Below are 14,040 nucleotides of genomic sequence, written 5' to 3' on the forward strand. Positions count from 1 at the left end.
AGAGAAGCCCCTCTATTTGTTTTAATGACCAGACTGGACTGTGGGTCCTGACTCCTCTGACAGGCAGTGCTTAGGTCCCAGGAGGATGCCCAGAGGGGCCTCTGCTCCCCCGCCACCTGCCTGCTAGGGGACCCAGTATTCTCTCTCTAGCCCTCCCCAGCTCTCAGGCTCTGCCCTGCAGGCCCCACTTTGTGTTTCCTGCCCTCCTGGAGCTGGGAAAAGCAGCCCCTGCGACACTAGCATCTGGATGACAGGGTGGTGAGACAGAGCACTGGATAGGACATCTAGAAGTTCTTGGTCACCTTGGGGCTATGGGCTAGAAGATGGGGCATGCTCGCCATCAGAGTGGGGCCAGGAGCAATTGTGGGCTAGACCTAGGGCTCAGGGACTCAGAGTTCAAGATGGTTTCTGTGTTAGAAACCAGTGCAGAATTGAGAGCAGCAAGCTTTTGGTCAGGTCTGAGCTCAAATCTAGCTCTGCTCCTCTTTAGCTGCAGCTTTTGAGCAAGTCACTGTTCCTCTCTGAGCCTTTATCTCCTAGTCAGTAAAATAGGGATAATGAAATCCAGCGATGGTGCCGTGGGAGTGAATGGGATGATGTGTGCGAAGAGCCTGGCTCAGTGTCTGCTGTGCATATCTATCTAGGAGATGTTTAATACATGGCAGCATTTGGGGATTACAGTCTAGGCAGGACAGAGGAGCAGAAACTAGGCAGGAGAGCAGAAGTGAGGGGCTGGCATGGGTGAGACCTGGGAGCAGTGGCTGTTCCTGCCCTGGACAGGAAAGAGTGAGAACCACCCGCAGGAAGGACAGGCTCTGTCAGAAGCTGCCAAGGACTCGGGGCAGGGCTGCTCCCTTCACCTCCTAGTCAGAGCAGGGCGGAGAGCAGGAGGGTGGAGGGGGTGGCACTTGGGGTCTTATCTCCTTTCTGTAAAATGGGTGTACTCGTTTCCCTGGGGGCTGCAGGGATGGTCAGGTTCTTTGGACACTACCTTCTCAATGTGGTCAGTGATCATGGTGGACAGAGCATAAATTCTGCTTCCTCCGAACTAGGAGATGAGCTTGCCTCCTGGCACCCTCTCCTCTTCCCCTCCTTCACACCCCCAGCTGGCTGGACTGTGGTCTGGGCTGGCACAGGAGGGTAAGGGGCCCCAGCCCACAGTCCTGCTTGGATGTGGGGTCTGGGTTTGGGAGGAGGAGGCTGTTTTCTTGGAGCACACTCCTCCCCAGACCCCAATCTCCAGCTACTGCCCCAAAACTGGCCATCCTGAGCCCAGGGTACCGGCATGGGTTTTCTATGCAGGAGGCTTTGGCCCTGGGTGGGGTAGGGGTGGGGAAGTGCTGGATGGGCTTTGGGACCCCGGCTTGTGCTTGGGTTGAGGGTTGGCTTGTGAGACCCCTAAAAAATCCTCGCTGGTTCCATGGAGGGGGCCAGGCTCCTGGCGTCTTCCCTGGCCTCAGGCGGGCCTGGCAATGAGTGGCTGCTCCTTTCCCCCAGCTTTCCACACTCGCACCCGCGTTTGTTTTTCTTTCTTTCTTTCCATTTTTTTCTCTTCCTGTCTTAGCTGCGTGTTTTCCCAGAATTCTTATGGGAACAGGGTATTTTCCTGCCTCCTCCCCCTTCCCCTTGTCTGTCAGATTTCCTGTTTTACAAACTCGCTTTGAATCCAGGCCCGGGGCTGGTGGGAAGCAGAGCCTCAGAGGTCCCTGCAGCTTCCAAGGCCCTTGGTCATTCTGGGCTCCCTCCCACTCACCTTCCTCATGCCTGGCCCTGGGATGGTTGGCAGGTGAATGAGTGCAGGTGCCCAGTCTTGCAGGGACAACCCTCAAAGGAAGGAGACAGAAATCTCCTGACAAGGCCGGCACCCTTGACCTTTTCCAGGCTTGCTGAGCTGCCTCTTTCTCAACTTGTGTGGGACACCCTTCCCTGTGCCTCACTAGGGCCCACCCCAAGTCCCACTTTCTCTAGGGGGTCTCTTGGGACCCCTTGAATCCCTTTTCCGATTTGTGCTGCCTTTAGCAGCCAGAATTGGCTGGCATACCACCCTACATCCTCCTGTGGGTGGGAAACTGCTAGGTTGTCCTCCCTACAGTAGCCTTTGCTGAATTCCTATCGTGTGCCAAGCATGGCGTCCACAGTCGGAGCATAAAGGACTGAGAATGGCCCAGTCCTCCTGCTTTACTTTAGTGCCTGCTGTGCCCTGCTTTGCTGTGGAGAGGTTTGTGTACCCTCGTGCTCCTCTGGGAGCCAGAGACCAAGGCTGTGTGCCTCTGTACGTCTGCAGAGCCTGGCATGCAGTAGGAGCTCAATAATTGTGTGCCAATTTGAAAAGAAAAGAGCATCCAGATGGCAAGGCCCTCTCATGGACTTCTGAAAGTAGGAGTTGTGGACCTGTCAAGCCAATGGGCCTCAGCAGGCACATGAGTCAGTGGCTAGTTCAGGTCACAGGAAGCCTATCTGTGACCTTACCTGCCCCTTACCTGGGAGTCCTCACTGGATGCCTTGGGGCCCTGGCCACAGATTGGCCCCCAGAACCCCAGCTCTCTTCCTCTGACCCTTGGCCTGAGATGGAGTGAGTGTGTCTCAGTGTTCCCTCCTCTGTGCTCTGGGAGAGCAGTGACCAGGCTGGTCTTGTCTTTGGGCCCTTAGCACAGGGCCAGCCCCAGGCTAATGCTCTGTGAACTTCTGTGAGAAAGGAAGAAGGGAGCCAGGAAAACAGTAGATCAAAGGTGAGGCCGAGTTGTGCAGTGCTGATGGGCCCTTGGGTCAAGGGCTGAGCTGCTGGGGCTCAGGATGGCAAGGTTTGCTTCTCCAAGACCTTGTCCATCCCAGGCCCTCCCCACATTGGCATGGGTTTACCTGCTGAGCTCTGGCCTTCCTGCTTGGCCCACAACCCAGTGCTCAAGTTGTCTGGGCTGAGATAGGGACACTGAGGGGCTGGCCAGCTCCTTTGTGGCTCTGATTCCTTTGGAGAGGAGGGTGGCTCTTGGCAGGGGTGGGCTGTGGGCTTCCTGACCTTGGGATAGAGGCCGGAGCCTCCAGCTTCTGGCAGTGACTGGGTAGGACTGTGTCCTAGATCACCATTCCGAGGGGAAAGGACGGCTTTGGCTTCACCATCTGCTGTGACTCTCCAGTCCGAGTCCAGGCCGTGGATTCCGGTAAGTGAGTGACAGGGGGATGCTAGCTCCCCTTGCCCACCACACATATGGGCTTTGCTAACAGAGGCTGGAACTAAAAGGGGAGCCCCAAACTGGAGCAAAGTGTCCTGGCTTTTCAAAATATTTTTAAGTGACCATAGATGAAACTGCCATTTATAAAATATGTCCACTTTTTTTGTTGTTTTTATCAAAATGAAAATAGGTTTTTATATTTTGTTTCCCAATCAGTTTGAACAGGAACTAAACCTATATTTTCAGCAATGGCTGCATGGGAAAATGAGAGTCATTTGTGAACTCTATTTGAAGCTGGTATTGTATCCTATCCTGAGCCTGATCAGCGCTTAAAAAGAGCCATCCTTCCCTACTTTTCACAAGTGAAGATTTCTGTTAATCACAGAGTGAGCATCTCAAAGACAGAAGCCAGGGCTCAGTGGTCAGGGTGTGTGCAGTGCCTGCACAGGGGTGGGCATGAGGTTTGTGCACAATGATTGACAGAGAAGGAATGAATGGAGTGTGGGAGCCTGGCCCTAGGGAAGGTTCTCAATGGAGTAGGAGGCTCTGGGGAGGGGTAAGGGCCTGGGTGGAAGGGTGGACTGCAGAGAGGTGAGCCAGCAGTAGGGGAGGCAAGCAGGGAGAAGGGAATGCAAAGGGGATGCCTTCTTTCAAGACTCTTAAGAGGCACCAAGTTCAGCCCCTCATTTCACAGATGAACAAACTTAGAGAAAAAGGGAGGTCCTTGTCTGAGGTCACCATGGCAGCAAAGGACTCCAGGTCCTTTGAAGGGGTCTTGGGCTTCAGGGGCCCCTGAATGGCTTTTCTTTGTCCCTGCAGGGGGTCCAGCAGAACGGGCAGGGCTGCAGCAGCTGGACACAGTGCTGCAGCTGAACGAGAGGCCTGTGGAGCACTGGAAATGTGTGGAGCTGGCCCACGAGATCCGGTGACAGGGGGCAGCGGGTGGCCTGGGGCCTCAGACTGATGGCACGCCCTCCCCACCTCTGGGCACACTGCCTTGCCTGGCCCAGCTCTTGCTGCTCCCTCCTTTGCCCAGCTGTGAGCAGACAATTCCTTTTGCTCCTCAAGGAATCTGTTTCTTGGCCTGAGAATGGAAGGTTCAGGCTCAGAGCACTTTCGGATTCCAGAGCAAACAGCAGGGAAGATGCTCTCAGACTCCGTGGTTCAGGACGGGGCACCAGGGGGTTGCTTTCTGCTTTAGCTAATTATTTCTGCTACCTTAGAGCTAAGTCCATTTGTTATTTAAGGACGTGAAGATGTTGCAAATGTTTCAATGGCGCAATTAAAAAATTATTCTTGAAAATGTTGGAGTCTCCCAAATTTTGATCCCCTAGGGTAAAACCCCGATGGCCTGATTTTAGGTCTGCTTCTGGAATGCCAGATGAGGGCTTGCACTTAGGGAATCTCCGAGCTTTACTTGCTTATATCTTGCTTATGACAAGCATCATGGATTGAGTATGGAACTCTTTCCTGTTGAACCTGGCGTTGACCTCAGGGTCCTTCTCAGCCACTGCCCATCAATAGGAATTGACCTAGGCGACCCATTTGCTGTCTCTTGTTTAAATGGCTTCTTGCATCCCTTCCTGCCCCAACACTGGGGGCTTCCCTGCCGCATCTGCCTCCTCTTCCCCCCATCATCCTCCCTGCCCTGTGGGCCCTCACTCTGGCTGATACTGGTTTTCCCCAGGCTCAACCTCTCTGTGTGATCCCCCAACTTCTAGGAGCTGCCCTAGTGAGATCATCCTACTCGTGTGGCGCATGGTCCCCCAGGTCAAGCCAGGACCAGATGGTGGGGTCCTGCGGCGGGCCTCCTGCAAGTCGACACATGACCTCCAGTCACCCCCCAACAAAAGGGAGAAGAACTGTACCCATGGGGCCCAGGCACGGCCAGAGCAGCGCCACAGCTGCCACCTGGTATGTGACAGCTCTGATGGGCTGCTGCTTGGCGGCTGGGAGCGCTATACCGAGGTGGCCAAGCGTGGAGGCCAGCACACCCTGCCTGCACTGTCCCGTGCCACTGCCCCCACCGACCCCAACTACATCATCCTGGCCCCGCTGAATCCTGGGAGCCAGGTATGGACAGCTTGTGTGGGGAAGGTGAAGGGTATTGGGTCCCTGTGGGAGGCCAGGAAGACTTGAAGACCCAAAGTTGTGTGATGAGGAGCCTGCGAGGGGCTGTGATGTTGGGCAAGGAGATGGAGTATGTGCTAGCTCTGCCTTCTGCAAGGCTGTTCTTTGTGGGGAGGACGGATGGGTCTATGTGGCCTCAGGGCACAGATCCAAGAGCAGGGCATGCACAGGCTGGAAGATTTCAACTCACAGAAGGAAGAGCTTTCTACCAGCCTGTGCTTTTCCCCAGTGGAATGGGCTGTGTTGGTAGGTGGTGAGCCCCCATCATAGGAGGGGTGAAAGCAGACACTGCATGATTGCGTGGTGGGATGATGGAGTGCACTCCCCAAAATATTAGTCCCATGAGATACTCTAGAAAAAAGGTGTTCTGAGGTCAGATAAGCTTGAGACATATCCTGTACTCTCTTCCTCATCTAGGAGATTCCCAGTGCAAAGGAGCCTAGTAGAGGCTCTGCTGGCATCCTGTACTACAGCAGGTGGTGTCACCCAAATAACACCGCATTTCCCAAACTTGCCTGATGGGGGCACCCTTGAGGGCGTGGTTGGTACCGTCTTACCATTTCAGTGTTCCATGGAATGCACTTTGGAACAAGCTGCTGTAAAGGAAGTTGGGGACTTGCCAAGGGGCTAGACTTCATGACCCATAAAGCCTCTTTTAACTTGAATATTCTGGGATTTTGTGTTCTCTCCCTGCCTCCTCCCTCAGCTGGTTACCAGAACTGCTGTTTTTCTCTTGTGCCCTGAGGTGCTCCACTTCCTCTCCCCTGGGGCCCCTGTGTCCAGCAGCCTCCTGGGCTGTCCTGCCCTGCTCCTGGGGCTGAGGTTGTTCTCCTGTCTTTCCCTTGCAGCTGCTCCGGCCTGTGTACCAGGAGGATACCATTCCCGAAGGTGAGTCTCCTGCTGCTGCTGTGCCCTCCTAGCTCAGAGAGACATCAAGGATCAGCTAAGGCCTGGCCCAGCCTCTGCCCCTGAGTTCTGAGGCCTTTCCAATGGAGTCAAGGTCACTTAGCCTATCGACACAGACTCTCTTTCCATGTGGTACCTTCTCTCCCTCACGGAACCAATGTCTTTCTTCCTTGAAGCCAGAACTAAGAAGGAGGAGAGGGGATCTTACCAGGGCAATTTAAGAGACAGTGTGTCCAGGCCTCAGGCATTCAACTGAGATTCATCCAATTTTACTGAGCAGCTGATATATGTTAGGTGCCAGAGGCAATGTGGTTGAACTTGCATGGAAGGGAGTCATGGAGCGTGGAGCTGGGAGGTCTTGAGTTAGAGTTCTAACTATGTGATTTTGAGTAAATCATGTCCCCTCAGCTGGGCATGGTGATTCATGCCTGTAATCCCAGCACTTTGGGAGGCCAAGGTGGGTGGATCACCAGGTCAGGTGATTGAGACCATCCTGGCTAACACAGTGAAACCCCGTTCTCTACTAAAAATACAAAAATTAGCTGGGCGTGGTGGTGCGCACCAATGGTCCCAGCTACTCAGGAGGCTGAGGCAGGAGAATCACTTGAACCTGCGAGGCGGAGGTCGCAGTGAGCCAAGATCATGCCACTGCACTCCAGCCTGGATGACAGAGAGAGACTCTGTCTTAAAAAAAAAAAAAAAAAAATCATGTCCCCTCGCTGAGCCTCAGTTTCTTCATTTATAAAATGGGGTCAATAATTCCTACCTCAGAGCGTTGTTGGGAGGATCCCATGAGAGAATGGTTGTGAGTAGTTGCCTGTATACTGAGAGATGCTATACAGAGGGTAGCTGTCTTTGAAATGCACAGGTGTCTCTGCTGTTGGATGGATTCTTCTTCTTTGGCTTTTAAAATCGGGATGGAGGCTGAGCTCAAAACCACTTTCTTTTCCCAGGAAGGCTGAGATATCGGTCTTGAGGCTGAAGCTGGCTGGGCAATCCTTGAGATCCTTCAAGTGCCTGCCAGAGAGCTTTGACTCAGAAGTCCATCTGGTGTCTGGACCGCCTTCCTTGACAGTGGCTTTTGCTTAGCCACTCATAGACTTTTTTCCTTGCTGTTCCTCTCTCAGTGGTGTGAAGGCGATGCTTATAGGGGTAGTTGGAAAAGTGCTTGTGCCTTTTGCGTGTGTAAAGCACTCCTATCAGGCTCAGGAACGCTGATGGAAGACACCTTCTTTCTCTCCGGTCTAGGGCATTTGGGCAGTTGAGCCTGGTCAGTTGGAAATAAATCTGTGTTCCTTCTGGGGAGAAGTCCCACAGCAATTCAATGATGAGTTTTATTTTTATTTTTTATTTTTCCATAGATTCTTGGGTTACAGGTGGTATTTGGTTACATGAGTAAGATTTTTAGTGGTGATTTGTGAGATTTTGGTGCACCCATAACCTGAGCAGTATCCACTGCACCCTATTTGTAGTCTTTTATCCCTTGCCCCCCTCCCACCCTTCCCCCTAAGTCCCCAAAGTCCATTGTATCATTTTTATGCCTTTGTATCCTCAACTTAGCTCCTATGTATCGTTGAGAACATACGTTTGGTTTTTCATTCCCGAGTTACTTCACTTAGAAAAATAGTCTCCAATCTCATCCAGGTCGCTGCAAATGCCGTTAATTCATTCCTTTTTTTTAAATGGCTGAGTAGTATTCCATCAACGAGGAGTTTTTAAAAAGCTTTTGGTTGGCACATTAGGTTAGAGTGGAGATGCCGCTGCTCAATCGGGACTTCATTAGGGTTAAGGACTGGGCCTTGCTCATTTGTGTAGGTCCAGTGCAGGACGCAGGGCCTGGCAGATAGCAGATACTCAGTAGAATTTTGGTTGTGTGACTGACTGAAGGAGAATGACTTGGGTTGCCTCTGAGGCTTTGGAGTCTGGTCGTGGAGGAGGGGGACTGGAGAAGTGTGCTGCCTGGAGTGGGCCCATGCACACAGCTGGTGTCTGGGGTTGATCCCTTCTCAGTTTTAGAGGTACATCTGTGTGTCCCTGCTGTGCTCCTAGTCTGTATCCATGTTGCATTCCCCTCTGAGAGTATAATACATAGTAAGTCAGCAAGAGCACAGTCATATGAGCCATGGGGAAAGGGACAAGTGAGGAAATGATGATGATATTAATAACCATGGTAGCTCTTTGAATATATTGTGTTAAGATCTTGACTTTATATATTCTTCATAATAATAAATCTTCACTCTTTACCAAGGATGAAGTCTTTGTAGCTCACAGTTTTAGGATTCAGAGGAAAGGGTGAAATTCAGGGCACATAATTTCCCTTAAACACACTTGGGGTTGTCCAGAGGTTAAGGCTGTCTGGCTGGGCTGCCAAGACATAGCCCTTCAGGAGTATTGGGTCATCCTGAGTTGAATAGAAGGGAGAGTTAAGCCATCCTGAGTTGAATAGGGTCTGGTGCCCTTCCGGAGCCTGGAGTGCCTGCCCGGCTGTGGTTGGCATGTTTCCCAGGGCTGCTGGTGTCCTTGGCATTGTCCCTGCCCTGTAAAGGTGACCTGGCCTCAGATTTGCCACTGTCAGGGCAGGGTGGCTGCCAGGGCTCGCCTCAGAATCTGGGAGCAGAGCCCTGTAATTACTGTATTTGGTCAGTGAAGCAGGTGTTGGAGGAAAAAAGGGTGATATGGGGGTTTGGACCAGATATCGGTAGCAGGTGGGAAGTAAATGAGTTTGCCTTCACAGAGCTCGGTAACTGGGTTGCAAGCTGTACTGTTCTATAAAAAAAAAAAAAAAAAATCAGTTTTGCAGAGCCAGAGCCACTCCCACTGGCCACATATTGTCCAGGGGTGGGTGGAGATTGGACACGAGGGCATGACTGCTGCATGGGTTGGGTTAATCCTGCCTTGTATAATTTACTGACCAAATGACCAGTCACCCTATCATTCCAGACCTCAGTTTCCTTGTCTACCAAATGGGGCTGAGCGAACTTTTCCTCTCTGAAGGCAGAGTTATGTGTTGGTTGCTTTAGGTGAGGCCCTTGGTGAGGATTCTGTGACAGCCCTGGGCTCCTGAGCTAGAGAAGGGAAGAAATCAATTTTTTAATCTGAGACTGGGGGCCCAGGACCCAGATTTTGGCATCTACAAAGGGTACCCATCTTTAATTTTGGTCTATTTTGCTCCAGTCACCTACTTGTCAGTCCTGCATGGTTTTGCCTTCTCTGCTCTAGGCTTGACCATGTTAAATTAGACTGTCTAGATCCAGGCTGGCCATGGGGTTTCATTCACAGCACAGTTTGAGACCCAGCAGCCCTGCCTGTCCTTCTACTAGCCCTGATAGGTGGATTACTTGGAGGCTTAGGGTTTGTGATAATGCCCTGACTACTCACACTGTGGTACAATCCACCAAGCTCTCTTCCGTCAGGTCTCTTGTGTGAACCTCCCACTGGCCCTGGGGCAAGCAAGGCAGCAATCAGTATTATCTCCACTTCAAAGTGGAGAAAACTTTGATTCAGAGAAGGAAGGAAGCTGTTCAGGGTTACACAGACTGTCTCTGACTTGGGAAGTCAGTGATCAAGCTTGGGTGTCTTATCCAACTCAAATTCAGTGAGGATCTTGAGACTCAGGATGGTGCTTTAAGCAAAGGGTCCAGGGCCTGGCAGCACACACCCCTCTGGGGCTGATGTGCAGGGCCAGATCAGACAAGGAGCTATGTGACATCTTCCTTGTGTCTGTTCCTCCTGTGCCCATCCTGAGCTCATGCTCATTCTACTCCTCTCTATGTGACTCACAGAAGAGGCAGGAAGTGGTTTGAGTTATGGTGGTTTGAGCACTGCCCCCAGATTCGTCTATGATCAGTGGTCACTTGTCAGGGGCATGGGGGGAGTCAACTTGTTTTTCTCACCTTGCTCAGTGAGAAGGGGCAGGCGGTGGGAGGAGGAAGCAAGTGTGAAACCTTCTGAGGTGAGTTTTTCCTCTGACACTGTGGGTGCGCGTTGGTGGGGAGCTTCCCTGAGGTATAGCTGGGGTCAGGCCACTGGCTCCCCCGTCGCGGCCAGGGCTGCTGGCAGCAGAAGGAGGCCTGTGCCCGGGACCAGGCTGGGCACCCAGGTCACTGAGGACCTGGTAGTTGCCACGCAGTAGCAGGAATGCCTTAGAAGGGGCCCAGGAGTGTGTGGAGTTTCCCCTGACTGCTCTGGAGTTTCCTTCCCACCTGCTTGGTCCAGGAACCCCTGACTTTTTAGCGACTTTGTGTTTTGTCCCTCTGCCCACTAGATGGGACGTGATAAAAACTTGTGCACAGGCTGGGCATGGTGGCTCATGCCTGTAATCCCAGCACTTTGGGAGGCTGAGGTGGGCAGATCACCTGAGGTCGGGAGTTCAAGGCCAGCCTGACCAACATGGAGAAACCCTGTCTCTACTAAAAATACAAAATTAGCCAGGTGTGGTGGCACATGCCTGTAATCCTGGCTACTTGGGAGACTGAGGCAGGAGAATCACTTGAACCTGGGAGGCGGAGGTTGCAGTGAGCCGAGATTGGCCATTGCACTGCAGCCTGGACAACAAGAGCGAAACTCCATCTCAAACAAACAAACAAAAAACAACAAAAAACCTGGGCACCATCCCTTGTTCAGGGTGAGGGGTGTGTGTCCATCAGTGTGCCCTCAAAGAGGGACCCCTCCCACCGCCATTACAGATTCTGCTCTCCTTCCTGGGGCTGGCCTTGTTTCTCTGTTTCTCTCTGTCTTTCCTTATGATTAGAATGATTTGTGAGTTGGTGGCCAAGCTGGAGTACCTCCTGAATACAGTGAAGCCTGGGACTCCCAGAGTCCTACGGGGCACCTGACTCCCAAACTTGCTTTTCCAAGTGGAGAAATCACAACAACAAAACAACGAGTTAGCAGCTAACTTTTATCACACACTTACTAGGTTCCAGGCACTGTTCCAAAGACTTCACTTAGAGCATTTCATTTAATCCTCACTGTAACCCAGTGAGCTTGGCACTGTTATTACAGTTGAGGAAATCAAGACTCTGAGGGTGAAATAAGTTGCCCAAGCTCACCCAGCTGGTAAGCAGGGGAGCAGGATTGAGCACAGCCACCTGGCTTCGAAGCTTGTGTGCTTTACTGTGACCTGGGACAGCAAGTGCTACTCCTTATTCTAGACTGACTGGAGTGGGCCAGGCTGCTCTAGCTCCCTTGGCTGCAGAGGGCGGACTCCAGTACATCCTGGGAAAGCCTTTGGTCTCTGCTGCTGCTGCTGTGGATTTTTGTCTGTGGGGCAGGGAGGGAGGAAACAGGTTGGGCTGGGCTGAGGTTGTGCAGGGAGTAGTGGGAATGGTGTAGGGGTCTGGTGAGGAGAGCGTGTGCCCTGCCACACAGGCTGGTCACCACTCTGCTCTAACTGATTGTTCCACATGGGACTGTGGGCTCAGTGAGGCCAGATCTTCTGATTTTTCAAATATGAGCGATTTCTTGATTTTTAAAAGCGTAAGGCTGAACTGGAAAGTCCAGGCCTGGGGCAGCAGGTGGAGCATGCTGCCTCCGTCATAGCTGGTAGTGCCCAGCGCTGTGCTAGCCCTGGACTTGCTTTCTCACGTGTCAACGTCTCTCACTAGAGTGTGAGGGAATTCCTTGAGGCCCGAGCCCATGTGAGGCCTCCCTGTGTTTCGCATCATGCGCAGGACCTGGCACAAAGTAGCTGCTCAGTAAGTGGTTGTTGACAAAATGAGTCCGTGTCCCGTTTCTACAGAGGGGACACCTTTGCAGGAGTGATGAAAATGTCTCATAGTCCCCCATCTCTGTTTCACAGAATCAGGGAGTCCCAGTAAAGGGAAGTCCTACACGGGCCTGGGGAAGAAGTCACGGCTGATGAAGACAGTGCAGACCATGAAGGGCCATGGGAACTACCAAAACTGCCCAGTCGTGAGGCCGCATGCCACGCACTCAAGCTACGGCACCTATGTCACCCTGGCCCCTAAAGTCCTGGTGTTCCCCGTCTTTGTTCAGGTAAGCCCGTGACTGGTCCTAAGGGTTCCCTCAGGAGGAACGGAGAAAGAGGAGGGCCCTTGCCCCAGGACTCAGGGATGATGCCTTATCCCAGGACTGAGGGCCCCGTTTTGGGAAAGATAAGTAGCTTTAGATGCACGGGATTCTAGGGGCTTATACTGAGGGAGCAGAGATTTCCAGGGAGATACACAGGAAAAAGTGAGGCCGGGGGAGCCCAGCAAGGAAAGGGTCCTCTCCTTCCCCTACCTTGCCTCCCCTTTCTCTGGGGACAGGGCAGGTGGACCCCAGCTGCTTGTTGCCATGTCACAGGGCCTGTTTGCTGATGCTCCCACTCCCTGGCTCACCCAGTGGTTTTTTTATTTGGAAACAACTGAGGGGAGACCCTTGGGGTCTGTGGCTTATCTGGTCTCCCTGGTCTCTGCAAACATGTTTGACCCGTATTCACTGGTGGCCTGCGATTCACTAGATCTCTCTTATTCTCCAACGTCAAACAAAATGCTTGAAGAAAGATAATGAAATGAACAGCAAGCTGGGCCTGAAATCCCAGTTACTTGGGAGGCTGAGGTGGAAGGATCATTTGAGGCCAGGAGTTTGAGGTTACAGAGAGCTATGATCATAACACTGTACTCCAGCCTCTTCTTCTTTCCCCTCTTCCTCCCCATTTATCTTTCTTTCTCTTTAAAAATAACCTTTATTGGACCGGGAGTGGTGGCTCGGTAATCCCAGCACTTTGGGAGGCCTAGGTGAGTGGATCATTTGAGGTCAGGAGTTCAAGACCAGCCTGGCCAAGACAGTAAAACCCCGTCTCTACTAAAACTACAAAAAAATTAGCTGGGCGCGGTGGCAGATGCCTGTAATCCTAGCTATTCAGGAGTCTGAGGCAGGAGAATCACTTGAACCTGGGGGGCGAAGGTTGCAGTGAGCCGAGATCATACCACTGCATTCCAGCCTAGGAGACAGAGTGAGATTCTGTCTCAAAAAAACAAAACAAAACAAAACAAAATGAAACAAAACCCGAAAACCTTTATTTATTCCAACACCCAGATATGATAGTGTGAACATTTCAGCATCTTTTCTGTGTGCATGTACACATTAAAAAACAGATCTTATTCTATATTTTATGTCATGTTGCCTTTTTAAAATGAAAATTGTAGCATGAACCTTTCCCACACCACTAAATGTTCTGTGTTTTATGGTAGTTGCCCTCTCTTATTATGTGGGTATACTGTATTTATTTAACCAGTTCTGTATTCAGATACTTCTGTCTACTATTTTGCTATCGTAAATAACACTGTGATGAAAATCCTTGCTCATGGATTGCCTCTCTGATTATTTTCCTTGGGAGAGATTGCTGAAAGGGAAATGACTGGGTCATGGGTCATAAACATTTTAAAGACTCTTTATACATATTGACAAATTGTTTTGCAGGAAGATTCTAATGGTTTATCATCTTACCAGCAGCATAGACATGACTTGGCCCCAAGGGCTTCATTTCTGCCTATGCCTCTCTGGTCTCCCTGGCATCCCAGTCTGGGCCTGTCACTGTCCAGTAGGCACACTTTGTTAGGATGCAACACATCTCTGGGAGCTCACATGCCTCCCCTTAGACAACTCTGTCAGCAGGTCCTGGCCTTGGCCTTTCTGTTGGTCTCTTCTCTTTCTTAGCATGTGACACAAAGTTCTTGGCATCTACAATGTCTAATTTTCTTTCCTTTTTTTTTTGAGATGGAGTTTCGCTCTTGTTGCCCAGGCTGGAGTGCAATGGCGCGATCTCGGCTCACTGCAACCTCCACCTCCCAGGTTCAAGCGATTCTCCTGCCTCAGCCTCCCAAGTAGC

General features: G+C 51.6%; 1 protein-coding gene across 6 annotated transcripts in view; it reads left to right on the plus strand.

The window, feature by feature from the left end:
- The window catches only part of LOC105487061 (regulator of G protein signaling 3), a 131,927-nt gene that overhangs the window by 38,189 nt on the left and 79,698 nt on the right, over nucleotides 1–14,040 (plus strand). For 5 of the 6 annotated variants that reach the window (XM_011750342.3, XM_011750340.3, XM_024794552.2 and 2 more), the window contains 5 exons: nucleotides 3,077–3,158; nucleotides 3,990–4,095; nucleotides 4,892–5,243; nucleotides 6,149–6,188; nucleotides 12,007–12,203. In XM_011750342.3, coding sequence (XP_011748644.2) covers nucleotides 3,077–3,158; nucleotides 3,990–4,095; nucleotides 4,892–5,243; nucleotides 6,149–6,188; nucleotides 12,007–12,203 — 777 coding nt within the window. Of the gene's footprint in view, nucleotides 1–3,076; nucleotides 3,159–3,389; nucleotides 3,557–3,989; nucleotides 4,096–4,891; nucleotides 5,244–6,148; nucleotides 6,189–12,006; nucleotides 12,204–14,040 lie in introns of those variants that run through there. The other variant, XM_024794554.2, reaches the window with a different exon arrangement.

Source organism: Macaca nemestrina, chromosome 14 (genome assembly GCF_043159975.1).
Source record: "Macaca nemestrina isolate mMacNem1 chromosome 14, mMacNem.hap1, whole genome shotgun sequence".
NCBI lineage: Eukaryota > Metazoa > Chordata > Mammalia > Primates > Cercopithecidae > Macaca > Macaca nemestrina.